At 42.8% G+C, this 20,012-nt stretch overlaps 2 protein-coding genes and 1 pseudogene across 5 annotated transcripts in view; all 3 read right to left on the minus strand.

Moving 5' to 3' along the window:
- The window catches only part of LOC105484476 (astrotactin 1), a 382,581-nt gene that overhangs the window by 294,741 nt on the left and 67,828 nt on the right, over nucleotides 1-20,012 (minus strand). The gene's annotated exons all lie outside the window — the stretch shown is intronic.
- LOC139357691 (B-cell CLL/lymphoma 7 protein family member C pseudogene) lies at nucleotides 12,691-16,101 on the minus strand (annotated as a pseudogene).
- LOC105495756 (uncharacterized) lies at nucleotides 16,143-17,927 on the minus strand. Its single transcript, XM_071076086.1, has 2 exons — nucleotides 17,773-17,927; nucleotides 16,143-17,268 (listed from the first exon to the last, which is right to left on the minus strand). Exon 2 carries the CDS (start codon nucleotides 17,251-17,253, stop codon nucleotides 16,747-16,749), a length of 507 nt encoding a protein of 168 aa, XP_070932187.1. The 5' UTR covers nucleotides 17,254-17,268; nucleotides 17,773-17,927; the 3' UTR covers nucleotides 16,143-16,746.

A 20,012-nucleotide genomic window follows, 5' to 3' on the forward strand; every position in this document is an offset into this window, starting at 1 on the left:
TGATAGCAGGCACAACACTATCTGTTAAGGGAAAGGCTTCTCTGGACCTGAGTTTCCTCCCCTATTAAATGGAAGGGATGGGCTCCATGCTTTCTTAGGTTCCTTTCACCTCTAAAATGTCTCATGCCATGCTTTTTTATTTGGTTCCAGTTTTCACTCCTATGGCTCTCTTTTCTTTCTTCCACCTTTGTTATTTTTGGAAAAAGCTGTTTGAAGCTGAAGCTCCTCTGAAGTAGCCCCTTGATCTTTCTGTCATAAGGACACTCACACAAAGGGTACAGCATGGAGACTTTGCAGAAGAAGAAAAGGCAAGCGAGAATCAGGGCAGGTATCAGCTCCAGGACGTGGACCTTCCCATGCCTTCAAAGAAGCCACAACATCATGGATTTCCCTCCCACTCCTCAGTTGTTCAGGGGAGATGTTTTTGATACAAACCAGAAGAATAACACTGGCCCCTTGCATTAAATACTCCTGGCTTCCCTGTAATACTCTCCTTCCCTATGCTGGAGGGAGCTCTGCCACCATAGATTATGCCTAAGGTATTGGTACCTCATTACTTGCTAGTAGATTTAAAAATTACTAGGATCATAAAACTTTCATGGGTTATATTCCCATTTATCATTTAACCCACTCATTTTCTTATCAATGCACAATATTTCCTACTTTTCTACATCCTGTCTGCATAAGGCATATGTGGATGTTCTCTGTAGAAAATACATCCAAATTCCTATTAAACCCAAGATAAAAGAGAGAAAATTCAATTTATTTTTTGTATACTGCCAGTTTCTCATTAGCCTTGACTTCTTAAGCCCTCGGGTTATGGACCAGTGCTTATTTTCATGGCTGCATTACTAGGTTTTATTACATTTGTACCGAGAGGCAAGATAGTCTCATTTTATATCTGGAGAAATAGGTTTAGTGACCTGGTGACAGCAACTGGCCATGGATCAGTATATTTTCCTTATTATGTGAGTCTAGGGCCATATGTTTTTGGTTGTCTGGGCAGAGTATAAAACCCACTGCTCATCACATACAAATTCAACACTAGTGATCTATCGCCCTCTTTCTGGAATCACCCAATGTCAGGAGATGATGGCGTTCAGGATTACAATTCTGGAAGGGAATCTGTTGTTCTAAAAGCAACAGTCTTTTCTCTATGCCAAATCAGGTCATGCACCATTGAGAAAAAAAAATGCTTCATCTCATCTTTGAAAATAAAAACATTGATTTTAGGCTTTGGAAGTTAAGAATTCCAAGTATGAAGTCAGAAATTAAAGAAATTGCATCAACTGGGGCTTTCCCTGTATAAAGCTGTGACTAAGCATTAGGTTTCTAACCCCTGGAATAAAATACTTTTCCTCTTATGAAGGACCTTTGCACAACAGGCAAGCAATAGAAAAACCTTTTCATCCTCTTTTGTAAGGATAATGGAATTCAACAAAGTACCCCAAATCCTGAATTGTCAACACATTCTCATAAGTGGACAACTACTCTCAGTGGTAACCACCTGGGGTCAGGAGATCAAAATTATAGATTAAATATGGAACTGCAAGGAAGTCCTAATATCACCTGGCCCAAACTCCTGCAGAAAGCACTTCTGCCTCTCAGAGAGTCAGAGGTCTCTAGGGATAGATGTTCTACATCCTTCTCCAAATCCTTTTCTGTAGCATATTTATCCTAACTTACTAAAGTATTTTTCTTCTTTTGTCAGAGTAAATTCTCCCTTGCTGTCATTTAAGCCTGTTCCTTCTGGCATTGTCTTCTGTGGAGATGGAAAATAACAAGTTTGGAGGCTCCTTATAATACCTGCAAATACATGACCACCTCCCTTTGCAGTGCCATCCACCTCTGACTCCAAGGCACAGTGCTGCTCTAGCTCCCCACTGAGTGGGAGTTAAATTCTCAGAGCCACACTTCCAAAACTCCACCAGGGAGTGACTGCTTGCAGGTGTCACAATTTGCACTTGGGAGGAAAGAAAGGCAAATGGCCACACTGAACAAGGGCAAGAGACCCATCTAGTCATGCTTTACCATGACTCCAGCCCCTACATATCTCCCACTAAAGGCAGAAGGCTGCTATGTAAGCTCCAGGGGTTTATGTACCTTCCCAATCACAGAGGTGCCAACAAGTGTGTCTCTTCCCAAAGAGAAAATCTCCAGAGTGGGTATATTCTGAGCCTAATTCTTGCCTTCATAACTCGAACCTATTATCCCAATCCAGATTTATCTACATCATTCTCAGCAAACTATCTCAAGAACAGAAAACCAAACACTGCATGTTCTCACTTATAGGTGGGAATTGAACAATGAGATCACTTGGACACAGGAAGGGGAACATCACATACCAGGGCCTGTTGTGGAGTGGGGGGAGGGAGGAGGGATAGCATTAGGAGATATACCTAATGTAAATGACGAGTTAATGGGTGCAGCACACCAACATGTCACATGTATACATATGTAACAAACCTGCACGTTGTGCACATGTACCCTAGAACTTAAAGTATAATAAAAAAGAAAAAAAAAAAAGGTGAACTCTGTTAACTTCCCGTTTTTCACTTCAAGAGTTTTTCATTTCTTCATTTTCCTTTCATATTCTTTCCGTCTTAGAGGGAAATCTAGTTCCATGGTTAACCCCTCTACCTGTGCCCTTGACCCCCTCCCTCACTTGCTACCTCCTATGATTTTGCTCTATTTTTGTGTCTCTTTCAACTTCAATCTCTCTTTCCACTGTCTCTCACCCCTTGGTCTAAAATAATGATAAAAGTAATTCCCATCCCATCTCCTTACAAAATACTTTTGACCTTGATTTTAGCTTTTCTTATTGCCTTTTTTTTTCATTAATTATCCAACCCTTAAAACTTAAGCTTGTGAATTTGTTTTTTCTCTTCATTTTTCCCTTTCACTTCTTAACCCACTGACATCTGTTTCTGTCCCAAACAACATAGGGTGTGAAAAGAAGGGCATTGGCATACAATACTGTGAACTTCTAACTGGACTAAGAGCCTCCTGAAGACATGGCTTGGGCACAAGTGAATGTTAATGAATGGAGAAAAGAACACAGGAAAGGAATGGAATAGCAGAAGGAAAGCGTAAGAAATGAGACTTACTAAATGGTTGCTACTAGTCCATACCAGACACTATGTTAGGTGTTATAAATACTTGCTTGTCTCACTTGATTACAGATGACATTGGCTCCTAATTCAGCTCTGCTCCTAACCATCTAAATATCATTTAGCTTTTCTGGACCCTAGTTTCTTAGCTATAAAACAGTGGTTGGACCAAAGGATTTCTAGTGCTTCTTGACACCTAAAGAGATGAAGGAAAAGTATTTGGTTATATATGTTGGAGTAGACCTTAGAAAAAAAATAGCCCCATGGTGTCTAGAGCATTTTTATCTTAAACCTGACAAGGATCCTTGTATTTTGTCTTCCTGTTTACCCAACATTTATTGGGTAAGGATTCATATTTTTCTCTCTTTTTATTCAAAGACATATATGACTGGATCCCCTGTGGTCCAGTGACAACATCATCTATTTGAAGCTAGGTAGCATGAATTTAAACCCCACTTTGCCACTTACTGGCCACATGACCCTGGGCAGGTTCCTTGATGATCTGAGTCAACCTCAGATCTCTCACTTGGCAAAACGTAGTCCAGGTGGTAACATGCACCTGCACAACCCCTGCCTGCCAGGGTTGTTGTGGCAGTTGACCAGAATAATGCATCAAGGGCCTTGTTCACACAACTGTTGGCACAGAGGAGGCATGCGTACGTGTGTGATTCCCTGGTTTTCTCCTTTTCTCTTTCTTCATGAGCATGGGCATTGTCTTCACCAGGTTTGTACTTTCTTGGAGGCTCCTAGGTTGGCTAGTGCCTTTCGTGGGAACTACAGACCTACACCAATCTCCTCGTTATAGGATGACATAACAGAGTTTAGACACATGTCCAAGTTCCTTGGACATGTGTCTAAAATGATAACCCCAAACTAAACTAAATAAAATGATAACCCCAAACTAAAAAAAAATGATAACCCCAAACTAAACTAAACAAATAAACCAAACAACATCAACAATTAAAGTTAAAACATATATTTATTGTGGAAAATAATTAGCCTAAAAATGTTCCTCTTTGGGATAAACTAGCAGATGCTGGAATCCATTTAGATGCTCAGCCCAAGGGATAGATAAACGATGTTATGCACGTATGATGGAATACTACATAATACTAAATGCCAAAAACCATCACATGTTTCAAAGAACATTTAATGACATGAAAAATCACTCGCAAAATAGAGTCAAGTGATTTTTTAAAAAACTTTTTAAAAATGTGCAAAATATGAGCTCAGTTTTTAAAAAAGAAATTATATATGCATAGAAAATTGGCAGCATAATGTTTACAGTTTGTTTCTAGAAAATAGATTCATGGGTGATTTTAAAATTTTTCTGTATATTTTTCTGTTTTTTCTATTGTTCCAGTGTATCCAAGTTCAATAAATAGTTTGTGATGAAGGGGAAATAATAGTTTTAATTTTGAGAATATACATTGTTAAGTATCTTTTATGATAACTAATATGCATACTTTGGGTGTTTTGTTTGTGAAACTCAGAAAGTTATTTGCATGGATACAGACTATTATAGCTACAGAGAACTAGAAAACAGCATCTATTCTCAAACTTTTTTTTTAGAATATTTCCTAAAGAAACCTTACAGAGATGCTTACTGTATCAACAAAGATAAAGAGCTGTTCTCCTCCTGGCAGGGATAATGGGCACTGAGTCCCAACATGCCCCTTCCTCCTGGCAGCTGAAGCATGTTAGTGAAATCCTTTGGACTCTGAAGAACACAATTTGCAAAGATCCTGGTTTAGTACAATACCTCCATGACACAGATGATGAAGAGTCAGGCACCAAGAAGCACCGTGACTTGTGTAAAGAAAGCAGGTTTCCTGACCATGCCTAAACAGAAAACCCTAGTTTTCAAACCCCTAAATTGGTTGCATTAGAAACTTGCCTAAACGTGGAAATCATCTTTCTTGAGATCCAAGACCAGTAACAGTACCTGCGATGCTGACCATGAATAGCCATCCTCAGCAGTGCGCTCGGCAAGCCATATGCCAAATTCTGCCCGTTCAGCAAGAGCCTGAACATTATTTATTATTCGGAGGTGACCATGGCCTCCTTTACAACCTTCAGACTTTGTGAATCTCCTCTAATACCCACCTCCACCCTCAGGCTGCCTAGGTTTACAAGAAATACTAGTAAATCCTTTCCCCTGGTTGCAATGAATCAATGTCCCCGTAGTCTACTAGTCCGCAACCATGTTTCACGCAGAGCCAACTTCTGGATGGAAGCATAAAACCCCAAATCTTGCTGAAGCTATTCAGAGAGCCCAAGGTGCCTGTGGGAGTTGGGGAGTGTTAATCCCCACTTGCGAGGCCGGCTCCTACTCTGGTAATTACATTTTGCCTTGAAAAAGCGTCCCTGCTGCTGCTGTTAGATGCAGTCTTCTTTTTCACCTCACTGAGTGAGGTTCGGAGTTAAGGTCTCTCTGAGGGTGGTTTGCTGACACCGGAGGCTGCTTCATTCAGGGGATGGCTGCATTTCAGCACCAGCTCAGCTGAGCTCTAGGTCCTGGGATTTACTGAGTTGTTTGCAAAGAGCTTTGGATTAATGAAGTTGTGTACCTGTAAGGTATTATTATCACTTAATCTTTTTCTACCTTCAACTCCAGTGATAGTGATGGGGAACCAACCTCATGTGCCTCAGAGTTTCCATGTAGTGTAAGCCTAAAGGCTTAGATTTTGAAAGTATATCTGAACCCCTCAGATGTGACAGAATTGGACTGGAAATCTATTTAAGCACCTAAAGAGAATGGAAGATTTCCCACCGTTACACATGGGGATGCCTGCCTGCCTGTCACCTCTGCTACCTTGGTGAAGCCAGAGCAAAGTTCTGTTGCCAGAGTTGAATGATATTTACTCCTAAAGTGCTCAGTCAAGCTCTCTTGGTGCTCTGCATTCCACAAAAGGGGAAATCGAGGCAGTTCACTTAAGCTGGGAAATCAGGCCAATAATCTAAAGAAGAGAGGGGTTGAAATAGTCCGGACATTCACCACATGCCCGACTGAATATTTCTCTGAATGTGGCTAGTGTCATCCTCTGTAACAACAAAGAAGGCAACATATTCACAAGGGAAAAACATGCTTTTTTGTGAGTTATCAACAACCAAGAAATGCTACTTAAACGTTTTTGAAAAATCCTACACTCTTTTGAATACTACTTTTAAAGTCATATTAAATTTATTTAAAAACACGGCCTGGATTTTGAGGCAAAATTTTTGCCCCTCTGCCTTCCAGTCTTACTCCCAGAATAAACTAATATTCAAGCTTGAAACATATCTTTACATTGCTTTCTTCAATTCATGTAAATATATGCAAACATATATGGAGTTTTCTTCCTTCCTTCCTTTTTTTTCTTCCTTCTTTCCTCAATAAAACGGTATTAAAAATACCAAAATGCTTTCCTTAAGATTAATAACAGTAATATTCATCTGAAATGAACTATTTCACCTGGCTCGGGGGCAGGGAAAGTCAAATTCCTACTCCTGTTTCTCCTTTCTCTTCCCACCACACTCCTTCCCTTTATGAGCAGGACAATGGCAGACAAAGGCAGTGTGAGCAAGCAAGAGAGGATGCTGATTTTTCTTGGCTATATAACTAGCTACAGCCAGTTATTTGCCTCAAAAGCAGAGGAGGTGACCCAGAAGCTGTTGCCCTAATCATCCATGTGGAGGCATGAAGCAGGCTGAGCTCTGTGATGTGTCAGATGCCAAGAGTCTTTCTGCTCAGCAAGGAGCTCACGATAGAGGGTAATCCCTGAGAGCCCCTTGAGAGTATCTGGATTATTTTTGAAAGAGGCCAGATGTGAACCGTCTAATAACAAAAGCTCCTGTGAGGGGAAATTAAAGCATTGTTATTATTTGGTTAATGTATTAATCTCTGACTCATAGCTATAACTCAAGGGGGAGGTAGAGAAATAGAAAAAGAGAGAGACACACTGCGACATCATACCCTGAAAATGTTTGAGACAAGTAAGATCAACATTTGCTTCTTGACTCTCAGTCCAGTTCACCAAATACTAGAAACCTTATGCCAGCCAGGGTACATATGCTTGCACACTCATGCCATCCTTTCTTATGCACACCCACTGCTCACACCCAGACAAATGCATGAAGGGCTGTTTTGTCTTTGTTCCCATTCTAAGGCCTCCTTCCACACTGCCCCAGCCCCCAGCCTGCCCTCCACCTGCACATCACCCTCCCCCAAGTACTGTCAGGCATGCTGGGCCCTCTGGGTTCTTTCTCAACCCTACAAACCCCATCAAAATGGACTCTTAGCAACAGGCGTGGCAATAGAGACATGAAAATAGAAATGAGAAGTCACTGACATTTGACACCTTTTCTAGAGGTATGATTAGTCAGAGGTCGAGCAAAGTTTTTACTTCAATTAATAAAATAGGGCATCCTGTTCAGTTCTGACATCAAAAGCATCAGTTGTCCATATGTTAATTTGGCCTTACTCACATGAACCTACATGTACACACACATAAAACACACACACAACACACACACCCTCCTCAATCAGTGCCACCATCATCAATACCATACAAAACAATATAAAACAAAGGCCCTAGCAAGTTAGAAAGTTATGATTTACACACAATTATATTCATAATCTTTGTAATTCAATTTTTACCATAAGAGCCAACCACCACAATATGATAATATCCTGGAATAAGGGATCTCACAGACCAGCAATCAGCTACCCACACACAGTACCCTGTTCATCCAGTATAGACATTCACTGTATTTATTACTGTCTGTCTTCCCTAATTTAAAAGATCCCTAACATTAATTGAGCATATGCAACATGCTAGACATAGCTATAGCTTTACAAACATTATATCATTTAATCCTTAAAAGAACTGCTTGATGTTGATATTCTTATTATCTGTTTTATACTGTGAGCTTCCTAAAGAACAAGATACATGAGAGAGCCTTAGGTTTCCAGTCTCTGGTAGAGTGTCTAATGGATAAATAAACTATCAGAATTGCTTGACATATCATTAGCATCATAATGAAAGCTGAAAGCTAGAAAAGATTGCAAAGATCATATAGACCCAATACCCATTTGATAATAAATTCCACCTAAATGGTCATTAACCTTGTGCTAACATAGCTCAGCTGACTCTCCACATTTGGATGAAGGCCACACATCTATGGAGAGCTCAGTTGAAATGCTCTCTACATTGAGTCAAAACACATCTTCTCTGAGGCTTCAATGTGTAAATTCCTTGTTATACTCCTTTTTCCTTTCCCATGTCTATAAGAAAACCTTCAAATATTTGAAGTCAACTCCCAAGGCTCCCACATTTTTTTCTCATCAAATAAAACTAGTTCATTCCGTTGTTCCTTGCCTTTCAACATGCTTTGGGACTCCTTTACCATTCTGTCTACATGCCCTTGATTTCTAGATGGGTTGGGGGATAGGGGAGCTAAACACAAATATTTATAAGAAGCTGAAGGGTAACATGCGTGTTTTGAGTCTGGTCCTGCTTGATAACGAAGGAGTGATGAGGCTGGTGAAAGGGAAAGTCCTGCCCCACCAAAATGCTTTCAAATGAAAAAAATAAACTTCTAAAAGCCAAATATGCATTTGGATTAGGTGCACATACTGAACTAGATGCTTCCTGAAACACAGCAACCAGAACTGACCTAAATGTCTAGGTGTCATCTGACCTACTCTCAAAAAAGGGATGTTAATTCCTCACTGGAGTTACTATACTCTATTAAATATTGCAAACATTACATTAACCTTTTAGAATGTGACATTCTGTTGACTCACATCAGGCTTCCTGTGAACTAAAGCCTGGAATTATTTTTATTGGGCTGTTATTAGTTGTGTTTCTTGAATGCAGTTTTAGGATTCTATGTTTATTTCTAGTAAATTTTACCTTGTCAGATTCAGCCCATCTTTCCAATCTGTCAAGATTCTTCTGAGTGCTGACTGTCATCTTTGCCATCCAATGCAAATACTCCCTTTGCTAACTTCATGTAACTTATAATTATGATAAACATGTCTTTTTTTATTGAGACATAATTTGCATACCATAAAATTTACTCTTTTAAGATGTACAATTCAGTGATTTTTAAAATATTCACAAAGTTGTGCAACTATCACTATTCTCTAATTCTAGAACACTTCTATCTCCCCAAAATAAAACATTCCCATTAGCATTTCCCATACCCTAGCCCTCTATCCTCTAGCAATCATTAATCCACTTTCTGTCTGTATTTGCCTATTATGATATCTCTTATAAGTGGAGTTCTATAATATGTTTCTGATTTATTTCACTTACCACAGTGATTTTATGATTCATACATGTTGTAGCATGTATCAGCACTTCATTTTTATGGCCAGTTATACATTGTATTGATATAACACAACTTGTGGATTGTCTCTATTTTTAAAAAATATTATGAATAATGCTACCATAAAATTTTATGCATAAGTTTTTTTTGTGTGAACAGATATTTTCAATTTTCTCAGGTATGTACCTAAAATAAATGACTGGGTCGTATGGTAATTCTATGTTTAACTTTTTGAAGAAATGCCAAATTGTTTTCTGCATCAGCTGAACCATTTTACATTTCCACCAGCAATGTACAAGGTTTTCAATTTCTCCACATTCTCTACCACATTTATTATTGTTCCCATTTTTGACTGCACTCACCGTGGAGGCTGTGAAGTGGAATCTCATTGTGGTTTTATTTTGCATTTTCTAATGACTAAGGATGTTGAGCATCTTTTCATCTGCTTATTGGTCATTTGTGTATCTTCCTTAGAGAAACGTCTATTCAAATATTTGATCAATACCTAATTAGAATATTTGTCTTTTTATTGTTGAGTGGTGGGAGTTCTATATATATACTGCTACAAAACCCTTATCAGATACATGATATGCAAATATTTTCTCCCGTACTGTGGGTTGTATTTTTACTTTCCTGATGGTGGATTTTGAAGCACAAAAGTTACAAACTTTGACGAAGTCCAATTTACCTAGTTTTCTTTTGTTGCTTTTGCTTTTGGTGTCATATTTAAGATGCATTGCTTAATCCAAGATCACAGAAATTTATACCTATATTGTCTTCTAATAGTTTCATAGTTTTGGCTCTTACCTTTAGGTGTTTGGTCCATTTGGGGTTCATTTTTGTATATGGCATGGGGTAAAGGTCCAACTTCATTGGTTTCCATGTGATAGGCAGTTTTGCAGTTGTCTCAGCCCTTTTTTTGACAAAATTATGATTTCCCTCATGGAATTGTCTTGACACTCTTGTCAAAAATGAATTGTCTGTAAATATAAGGGTTTGCTGCTAGGCTGTAAAGTGGCATCTCATCGGGTTTTTTATTTTAGACTTTCAATTCTAACCCATTTCTATATATCTATACTTATGCTAGTACCACACTGTTTTTATTGCTGTAGCTTTGTAGGATAAATATGTCCTTGACTGTTAAAGAAGTTAGCTATAGAAATGCTGAACAAGACGGAACTGAACAGAGAGCTCTGTGCCATAACACTAGAATATGAGCTCCATGAAGGCAGGGGCTTCATTTCCTTTGGTCACTGTGCATGACCAGTACCTAGAAAAAAGTCTGGTACACGGTAAAGCTCTGAATATATATTTGTTGGCTGACTGAATGAATGACTGAATGAAAAATATAACTAGCATCCCTTTCACATTTCAACCATATAATCTACTTAGTTGGACTAGCATTTTGCCTTCTCCTTTCATCACATCTAGAAAGCTAGTGCAGAAGGCCTTGCCAAATGCCTTGCTGAAGTCCAAAAGACATTTGTTTTTAGCCTCAGTGCCAGGACACTGTACGTGATATCCATAACCTTAGAGTCATCAAAAGAATGATTTTTCCCATTTCTGGCACAGACAGGATTTCACCTGGTAATTTAAGAAGGAAATAGTCTATTACCCATTTCTCTAAAACCATTATTTTACCAACTTAAAAAAAAATTGCAAAATTCTAGGGCACCCATACTTACTTCATTTGACATGTCAAAAGGAATAAAAAAGAGCCACTATTTAGAGAGTTAATATTCGGAGGTGTCACTTTTGCCCTTTGTGTAAAAAGGGTAAGCCTGGAAAGCAACAATAAAAAGTCAGGAAAAAAGATCCTGCACACACCCTCAAGACTGGCTCTGCCAGGGCTTTTCCTGCTTCTGAACAGGGCCTGAGTGAGTTGAAAAATGACACAGTGTACAGATTTCATCAAAAGACAAAAGAAGCATCAACAAAGAAAAGGGTAGATTTCAATCATTTTCCAAGGATTAATGATTCAGAGTTCGTTTTTGAAAATTCAGTTGTTCTCTTAATTGTATGTGGAAGAAGACCCTTCAGTTATGTGTGTATACATGGGCCTGTGAGGTCACTGCATTTAATTGAGGGTTTGTGTTTTGGGGCTTATGTTTTGGGTTCAGATCTACATAAAAATACTGATACTGATGTTGGCTCCCAAGAGCTCCTGGCTTATAGAAATGCCCTTACCTAAAATTTCAGGAACTTCCAGGCAACTCCTGCAACTCAGATAGTTACTTCAGTCTCATGTATTAGTGCTGCTTTCATATTAACAAATAATCACCATTGTCATTTGAGATTGCTACACAATTACTACAGATTATCTCATTTAATATTTTCAGATGAGATAGATATTATCTTCCACTGTACAGATGATAACATCAAGGCTCATAGATGCTAAGAAAATTGTGAGTTCATAATCAGAGGAGCCAGGACTCAGACTCAGATCTGTCTAACACCAAAATGCATGCTCTTCATCACTGTGCTATCCTGACTCTTAAAAAGAAATAATGCCTCATGAATATGCACAGGGCAGTTTTAAGTAAAGGGAGGCTGCCTATGCACATGATTGTTTTCTAGGTATAATCCAATTGCTCATCTTCCTCCAGTGCCCTGCTTTGGGCTTAGGATTAGTGTCCTAAAAAAAGAGGCTCCAAAGAGCTGCCTTACCCCTTTCATCATGTGGAGCCACAGTGAGGAGCCACCATCTTTGAACCAACTCACCAGATACCAAATGTGCTGGTGGCTTAATCTTGGACTTCCCAGCCTCTAGAACTGTGAGAAGTAAATTTCTGTTGTTTATAAGCCACCCATTGTATGGCATTTTGTTACAGCAGCCTGAACAGACTAAGACAGAAAATTGGTACTGAGAAGTGGGGGTGCTGTTGTAACAAATACCTAAAAATGTGAAAGTGGCTTTTGAATTGGGTAATGAGTAAGAGGCTGGAAGAGCTTTGAGGTGCATGCTAGAAAAAGCCTAGACTGCTGTGAAAAGACTGTTAAGGGTAATTCTGATCAGGGCTCAGAAGAGAAGAGGTGAGTGGTACAGAAAGCCTTGATCTTCTTAGAGAATACCTAAGTGATTGTGAAGAGAATGTTGGTAGAAATATGGATGATAAAGGCCATTCTAATGAGGACTCAGATAGAAATGAGAATCATGTTATTGGAAACTGGAAGAAAGGCAATTCTTGTCATAAAGCAACTGTTGGAACCGAACTGTCGATTCCCTCCTGGGCAGGGGTCGCCGCGAAGGATCACCGACACGAGATTCACAGCAGAGAGTTATTTATTACTAGCGCGCTAGGGTCCCAAGCTCTAAGTTGGCCCTGGGACCCCGACTGCTTGTTACAGGCTGTTTATATAGGCAAATACAAGTTCAAACACAGCTTAGGGCGCGAAATTCAAACAAAGCTTTAGGCGCGTGGTAATTGGGTCTGTCTATGGCCTGAGCAAGGTGTCTTATGCTAATTGGTTAGAGCAGGACCTTATGAGGTTTTTTCTTGGAGTTGCTGATTCCGGGAACTTCGAGGCAGGGTGGGACCCCCGGAATTGGCAGGGTGGGACCCCATGAGGTTGTTTCCCGGAATTGGCAGGGTGGGACCCTATCAGGGTGGGACCCTATCGAGGCAGGGTGGGACCCTATCCAGAGCCACCTGGTGTTAATTTTTTTATATGAGGCCTAGTTTCTAAGTTTTATGCGGCCTAGTTTCATTCCCTCCTCTTTTTGTGTCAGAGGCTCAATCTTGAGCCTCTTTTTCAGTCCTGAGGGTCTGGTATTGTTGGGTCAGAACCATAGCATGTAATCTATTTTTAGTAAGGGTGAGTAAGTGGTTGAGTATGCATGGCCTGAAAGTCAGGATGAGCGTGAGCAGGATGAGGGGTCTTAAGATGGTGGAGATTAGGGTGCTAAGCCAAGGGGATTGGTTGTACTAATTTTTAAACTAACTTTGTTGAGATTGTTTCTTTTTTTTTTTCTTGTCTAATCTTTTTTTAGTTTTGCCATAGAATTTTTAACTATTTCTGAATGATCTGCATAAAAACAACATTGCTCTTTCAGGGCTGCACAGAGCCCGCCCTTTTTTAGAAAGACAATTTCTAGTCCTTGTTGGTTTTGTAATATAATTTCAGACAGAGAAGTCAAGGACTCTTTAAGTTTTGTGATAGATTGTTCTATGGCTACTTTAAGTTGTTGCAGGTGATGGTTACTATGCACTAGGGCTGCTGTCCTGGTCTTAACTTTAGCCGCTACCTTAATTCTTAATATGTCGGCGAGGGTGAGGGAGATTAAGGGCGGGGAAGTGCTTTGAGGAGTTTTTAGTTGGGGCTTCTCCGATATGGAAACCGGGGGCTTTCTAGCTTCTAATAAAACCTGGTCTGGCCTTACTGCAACAGGGGCAGTGTCTGGATTGACTAATAGTCTGATTTGGAGGGGAATTTTAGGCGGGTTGTGCTGGTATAAATAGAGACCTTATATTAACCTTGTTGTTATCTATCTGTTATCAGATTTTGCCGCATCTTCAAACTTGATGCGAACCAGGTTGCAATTTTCTGAATATCGGGTTGTGGTACAGGGCTGGACAAAGGGCATAGTTATATATTAAGGTTTTGTGGCTTATTTTACTTTTTATTATTAGTAGTTACACAGGACCAGTTTTTGCAATACAAGTGAGTCAGATTTCTATAAGTTTTTTTAATTGGTTCTGTCTTGCATCCGGGACAGGCATAAAACCTGTTCCGGCTGATGGACATTTTTCTAGCCTGTCCTTTTTATTCTTGTCTATCCTGAGGAGTCGTTAATAGGACTCCTGTGGGACCAGTAAACCGGGGGCCTGTGTCTTTTATCTTTTCTGCTATTTTTTTTTTTTTTTTTTTAGGTTGAAATAGAGGTCTGGAAACTAAGTCTTTATAGGAGTATTTTCGGAGGTCTTATTTAAGACCTCTTGATTACTAAAATTAATTACCTGTCAGGTCAGGCTAAATGGCCGGTGGGGGGTTAGCGTCAAAAACTATACTAGAGACGGCGCAGGGAAGAAGGGCAAACAATAAGCAAGGAGTTAGATATGAGAGAGTCTTATCTTGAGCGGGTCCGCGGAGCGTCGGAGTTTCCATGTCTCAAGTGGTGTTGGTCTGGACGTCTCTGGAGCAGCCTTGGCGTGGGATGCGTGGATCTAAGTGGAGATTCCGTCAACCTTTATGGCTGGAAGGGGTGACTGGTCAGGAGAACAATGTAGGGTTCTTTCCACCGAGGCTCTAGTCCTTGAGTGCGATGCCGTCTAACGTAGACAGAGTTTTCCACCTGGAAGGGGTGACTGGTCTGTGGATGTCTTGGTTGGTACAGTTCTGCCAAGGGGGCCCAGATTTGGGCCTGTACTGCTTGGAGTCCTTTTAGCCGGGCCTGTAGGTCAGTCTTAGGATCGGAGGGGTAGAAGGAATTAAGCAAGGTTGACAAAGGGGGAGGTCCTCCGTAGAGGATTTCATATGGAGTGAGCCCAAAACGGTTAGGTGTATTCCGGGCCCTTAACAGAGCTAAGGATAGGAGGCGTCTCCAATCTTTTAAACCAGTCTCTAAGGTCAATTTAGTAAGGGTCTCTTTTATTGTTCTATTCATTCTTTCTACCTGTCCTGAGCTCTGGGGTCTATAGGCACAATGTAATTTCCAATTAATCCCCAATATCCTGGCGAGCCCCTGACTTACCTGAGAAACGAAGGCCGGCCCGTTATCTGACCCAATTACCTTGGGAAGTCCGAATCTAGGAAAGATTTCTTCCAAAATGTTCTTGGCTACTATGTGTGCCGTTTCTTGCCGGGTGGGGTAGGCTTCTACCCATCCTGAAAAGGTATCTACAAACACCAGTAAGTACTTATATCCAGCATAGTGAGGTTTTACTTCAGTGAAGTCTATTTCCCAATAGACTCCTGGGCGATTATCACGAGTTCGTTTCCTTTCTGGCACTCGGGTAGCCCCAGCGTTTACCTGCTGACAGACCTTACAGGCAGATGTCACTTGTTCTACGAGGGTACTTGTCTTTGGGATTAGAAAGTCAGTTTTTTAATCAGTAATTTTAGCTTTCAATTACTTAAGTGTGTCCAGGCATGCATCTGCTGGATCATTGCCAGGGCTTCCTTGGTCAGCATTGGGGGTTCGTCAGTGCTGCCAGCAGTTATGCCCCCGGGATTTTTCTCTTGGCCCAGCCGTGGGGGCTGAGCCTCTTCAGGGACCCCTTCTGGGGGTCCGGCAGGTGACACAGGGCGGCTGGGCTGGGGGCTGCCCTCAGGACTGGGCTCTGTGCCTTTTTGCAGGGAACTTTCCGAATGGAAACTCTGGTTGCTGTTCTCATCATTGAGATCCAGCAGGATGAGAGGGCCACCCCCTCGGGGACTGGCGCCCCTGCCCCGACGTTCCCGGCCACGGGATTTCTTTGCCCCGCCACCTGCCCGCCTTCGCTCCTCCTCCTGGGGGTCCACCACTGGCACTCACTTGAAGATACGAAGGGAAGTGTCGCCTACAGTCACTCATTGCTTCTTCCATTTCCGGACCTTCTCGATGGTCGCCATTACCTTCTTGATGTTATCTTTGGCCCGGCTCCGGGTCTCGGCCCGTACGGTCCGGCCGGCCATGCTGGCGTGGCTCCGGGGCCGGAGCCGAGCCCGCGGCGGGGCCGCCTCCCGTCTGGCGGGCTTAGGCTGGGCGCCAGGCCCGGGCGCCGCGCTCTCGGCCTGCCGTCCCTCCGGGAGTTGGCCGCGCCCTCTTTCGTCCTTAACGCCTCCGCGAGTCCCCTGTTCTTTGCAGTAGGCACACTGGTCTTTTTCCACTTTTGGCCGTCTCCGCTTCTTTCCCTCTCTCCCTGGTCCTTTCTCTCTCACAACTGCCGCCAGGATTTTTGTTAAGTGCTTATCCTTTACTCGGTTCTTACGATCCTCTCGCTCTATCTGTTCCTTCGCTAACCTGGCTTCCTTTTCCTTAGGGGTTTCTTTCTTATCTTGGCCAAATTTGTGGGGCGTTTTCCTGCCCCTTTGAGACCCGCCAACAGAGCCTGGCGATAGATTCGGAGACTTTCCCTACCTGGTGCCGTTTCATAGTCCTAGTCCGGGCGGGTGAGGGGAAATCCCTCGTCTATTTTATTGGGAAGTTGGGTTGGGAGGCCTCCTGGTCCTGGCACATTTTTCCGGGCCTCCAAGAGGACTTGCTGCCTTTTTCAGTGGTTAAGAGGACCTGCAGGAGTTGCTGGCAATTATCCTAGGTGGGCTGGTGGGTGAGGAGAATGGATTCTATTAACGAGGTTAGGGCCTGAGAGTCTTGGGAAAAGGAAGGGTTATGGGTTTTTTAGTTGTAGACTGACAGTACGGAGGGGGAAAAGGGAGGATTGCTAAGTGGAAGGGCCTTCTGGGTCCTCAGTCCGCCGCAAGCGGAGACGAGGAGGTGTCGGCGGCGCATCCGAGGGGTGAGTTTGGGCGGGGCTGGAGGAGGAGACGGGGTGGAGGGAGGGGCCGAGGGAGAAGTTGGAGAAAGGGTAGGGGTCGAGGCGGTAGAGGAAAGAGCTGGGGACAAGACAGGGGGCAAGGGTGAAGGTGGAGGTCCCAGAAGGGGGTTCTGAGGTGGAGGAGGCAGGGGTTCGAGAAGGAGGAGGTCCCTCTGGGGTTTATCTGGGAGGACTGGCTTATGCGGGTCCAGATTCCGATTCTTTGGGGCTTCTAAGGCAAGGAGGGTAGATTGGGATGGGGAAGGGGAATGGAGGAAGGGTTTCACCCAAGAGGGAGGGTTTCGGACCAGATCCTCCCAAGTAATTATGTAGGCCACCTGGTCTGGGTGTCCGTGTGGCCCAGGATCCATCACTGTTGCTTTAACCTGTAAGATAATTGGGAGGTTAAATGTTTCGTCCCGGGGCCACCCAACATAGAGGGTAGGCCACTTGGACGAGCAGAATTTTCGCCATCGTCCCTTACGGACTTCTATGGAGAGGTTGTGGGCTCGAGCCCGAACGTCAGGGAAGTGAGTCAGGGTCAGAGACAAAGGAGTCGTCAACGTCTGTCTTATTTCGTCCACGTATAACAAACAAGGACAAAACAAAAGTAACAAAAACAAAGACCAGACAAGTAAGGAGAAGCCGCGCGGCCAGAGAGTAGCGCCACAAGATTACAAAATATTCAGACGGCAGGGGCGGCCTGCCTACAGATTTGAGGAGGCTGACCGAGTCATTAGCCTTCTCCCAGACTACCGCCAGGGCGTCCCCCAGGGCGAAAAGTGGGAAGGTGCCGGACACGTCTGTCCCCCTTCCCCACTTAATTCAGAAGGAGTACTCCCCAGAGTTCAGAGTTAGCCGGCAAGACAGACAGAACAAAACGAAAGTACCTGGTAGGTCCGTTCAGTCAGCAGTCCGTGGCCCGGGCCAGATGGGTCTCCGCCGGATGGGTCGGGGGTCCTCGGACGACCCCACTTCCCGGCCAATGCACCAAATGTTGGAACCGAACTGTCGATTCCCTCCTGGGCAGGGGTCGCCGCGAAGGATCACCGACACGAGATTCACAGCAGAGAGTTATTTATTACTAGCGCGCTAGGGTCCCAAGCTCTAAGTTGGCCCTGGGACCCCGACTGCTTGTTACAGGCTGTTTATATAGGCAAATACAAGTTCAAACACAGCTTAGGGCGCGAAATTCAAACAAAGCTTTAGGCGCGTGGTAATTGGGTCTGTCTATGGCCTGAGCAAGGTGTCTTATGCTAATTGGTTAGAGCAGGACCTTATGAGGTTTTTTCTTGGAGTTGCTGATTCCGGGAACTTCGAGGCAGGGTGGGACCCCCGGAATTGGCAGGGTGGGACCCCATGAGGTTGTTTCCCGGAATTGGCAGGGTGGGACCCTATCAGGGTGGGACCCTATCGAGGCAGGGTGGGACCCTATCCAGAGCCACCTGGTGTTAATTTTTTTATATGAGGCCTAGTTTCTAAGTTTTATGCGGCCTAGTTTCACAACAAAGAACTTGGCTTAATTGTGTTCGTGTCCCAGTATTTTGTAGAAGGTAGAATTTGTGAATGATGAAATTGGATATTTAGCCAAAGCTATTTCTAAGGAAAGTATTGAAGGTGTGGCTTAGCCTCTCTTGAGTGCTAATAGTAAAATATAAGAAGAGAGAACTGACTTAAAAATGGAATTGTTAATCAAAAGGAAAGCAGAATTTAAAAATTTAAAAGATTCTTAGCCTATCCATGTTGGAAGAAATGAGAAAGCCTTTGTAGGAGAGAACAAGAGTGTAGCTAAGCAACCTTTTCATAAGGAGATTAGTATGGATCTGCCATCTCAATAACAATCTGCTACTATTTGTTGAGATAATGGAAGAATGACCCCAAAGGCATTTTAAAGATCACTGGGTATGCCCCTCACAATAGTGGCCCAGAGTGCAAGGGCCTGGAGGGAAGAACAATTTCAAGGCTCCACTCCCCGCCCTGTAGTGCAGTATCCTCAGCTGCCCTATGTGTGGCTACAGTAGGCTCAAGGCCCTGTGGTAACCCTTCTGGAAGGTACCAGTGGTAAACCTTGGTACAGTCAGTGTGGGGCTGTGCATGAAGTGCATGAGCTGTGGAGGCACAGCTACCTCTACCTAGATTTGAAAGATGGAGACCTGGAGCCTCAGCATCACAAACCAGGCAGAGGTCCACTGTGGTGATGGAGCCACCTCAAAGACTCCCCCTCAAAGAGTCCCCACTAAGACAAGGCCTAGTGGAGCTATGGGGCAGGACCATCCTTGCAACTCCAGATAAGCAGAGACACTAGATTGCAATTCCAGTCTGGGACAGCCCCAGGCAAGTGACTCCAACCCAGGAGAGCTGCCTCATCGTCTGTACCGAGCAAAGCCATGGGGGAATGGCTGCCAGGAGCCTTAGAGAACCAACCCTAGTCCTAGTGTTTTCAGAAGGTGGAACATCAAGTCAGAAAAGACTATTCTGGAGACTTAATGTTTAGATTTAAAGATTTAATGTTGTTTCCCCCATTAGGTTTTGGCTTGCTCAGGACTTGTCACACCATTCTTCTTCCCTGTTTATTTCTTTTGGAATGAAAGTATCTATACGATACTTATCCCACCATTGTATTTTGGAAACACATAACTTGTTTGATTTCACAGGTTCACAGCTGCAGAGCAATTTGCCTCAGGTTAAATAATACCTTAGTCTCACCTATCTCTGATTTAGATATTATTTAGACGAGATTTGGACTTTAACTTTAAAGTAGATGCTGGAATGAGTTAAGACTTTGGGGGCTATTGGGATGAAATGAATGCATTTTTCATGCAAGAAGGACATTCAGGGACCTAGGGGTAGAATGCTATGATCTGAATGTTTGCATCCCCCAAACATCATATGTTGAAACCCAATAATTAATGTGATGGTATTAGGAGTTGGGGTCTTTCGAAGATGATTAGGCCATAAGGGTAGAGAACTCAAGAATGGGATTAATGTTTGATATAGTTTGACTGTGTCCCTACTCAAATCTCATCTTGAGCTGTAGCTCCCATAATCCTCATGTGTTATGGGAGGGATCCAGTGGGAGGTAATTTTATCATGGGGGTGGGTTTTTCCCCTGCTGTTGTTCTCTTGATAG

Source organism: Macaca nemestrina, chromosome 1, assembly GCF_043159975.1.
Source record: "Macaca nemestrina isolate mMacNem1 chromosome 1, mMacNem.hap1, whole genome shotgun sequence".
In the NCBI taxonomy this organism is placed as follows: Eukaryota; Metazoa; Chordata; class Mammalia; order Primates; family Cercopithecidae; genus Macaca; species Macaca nemestrina.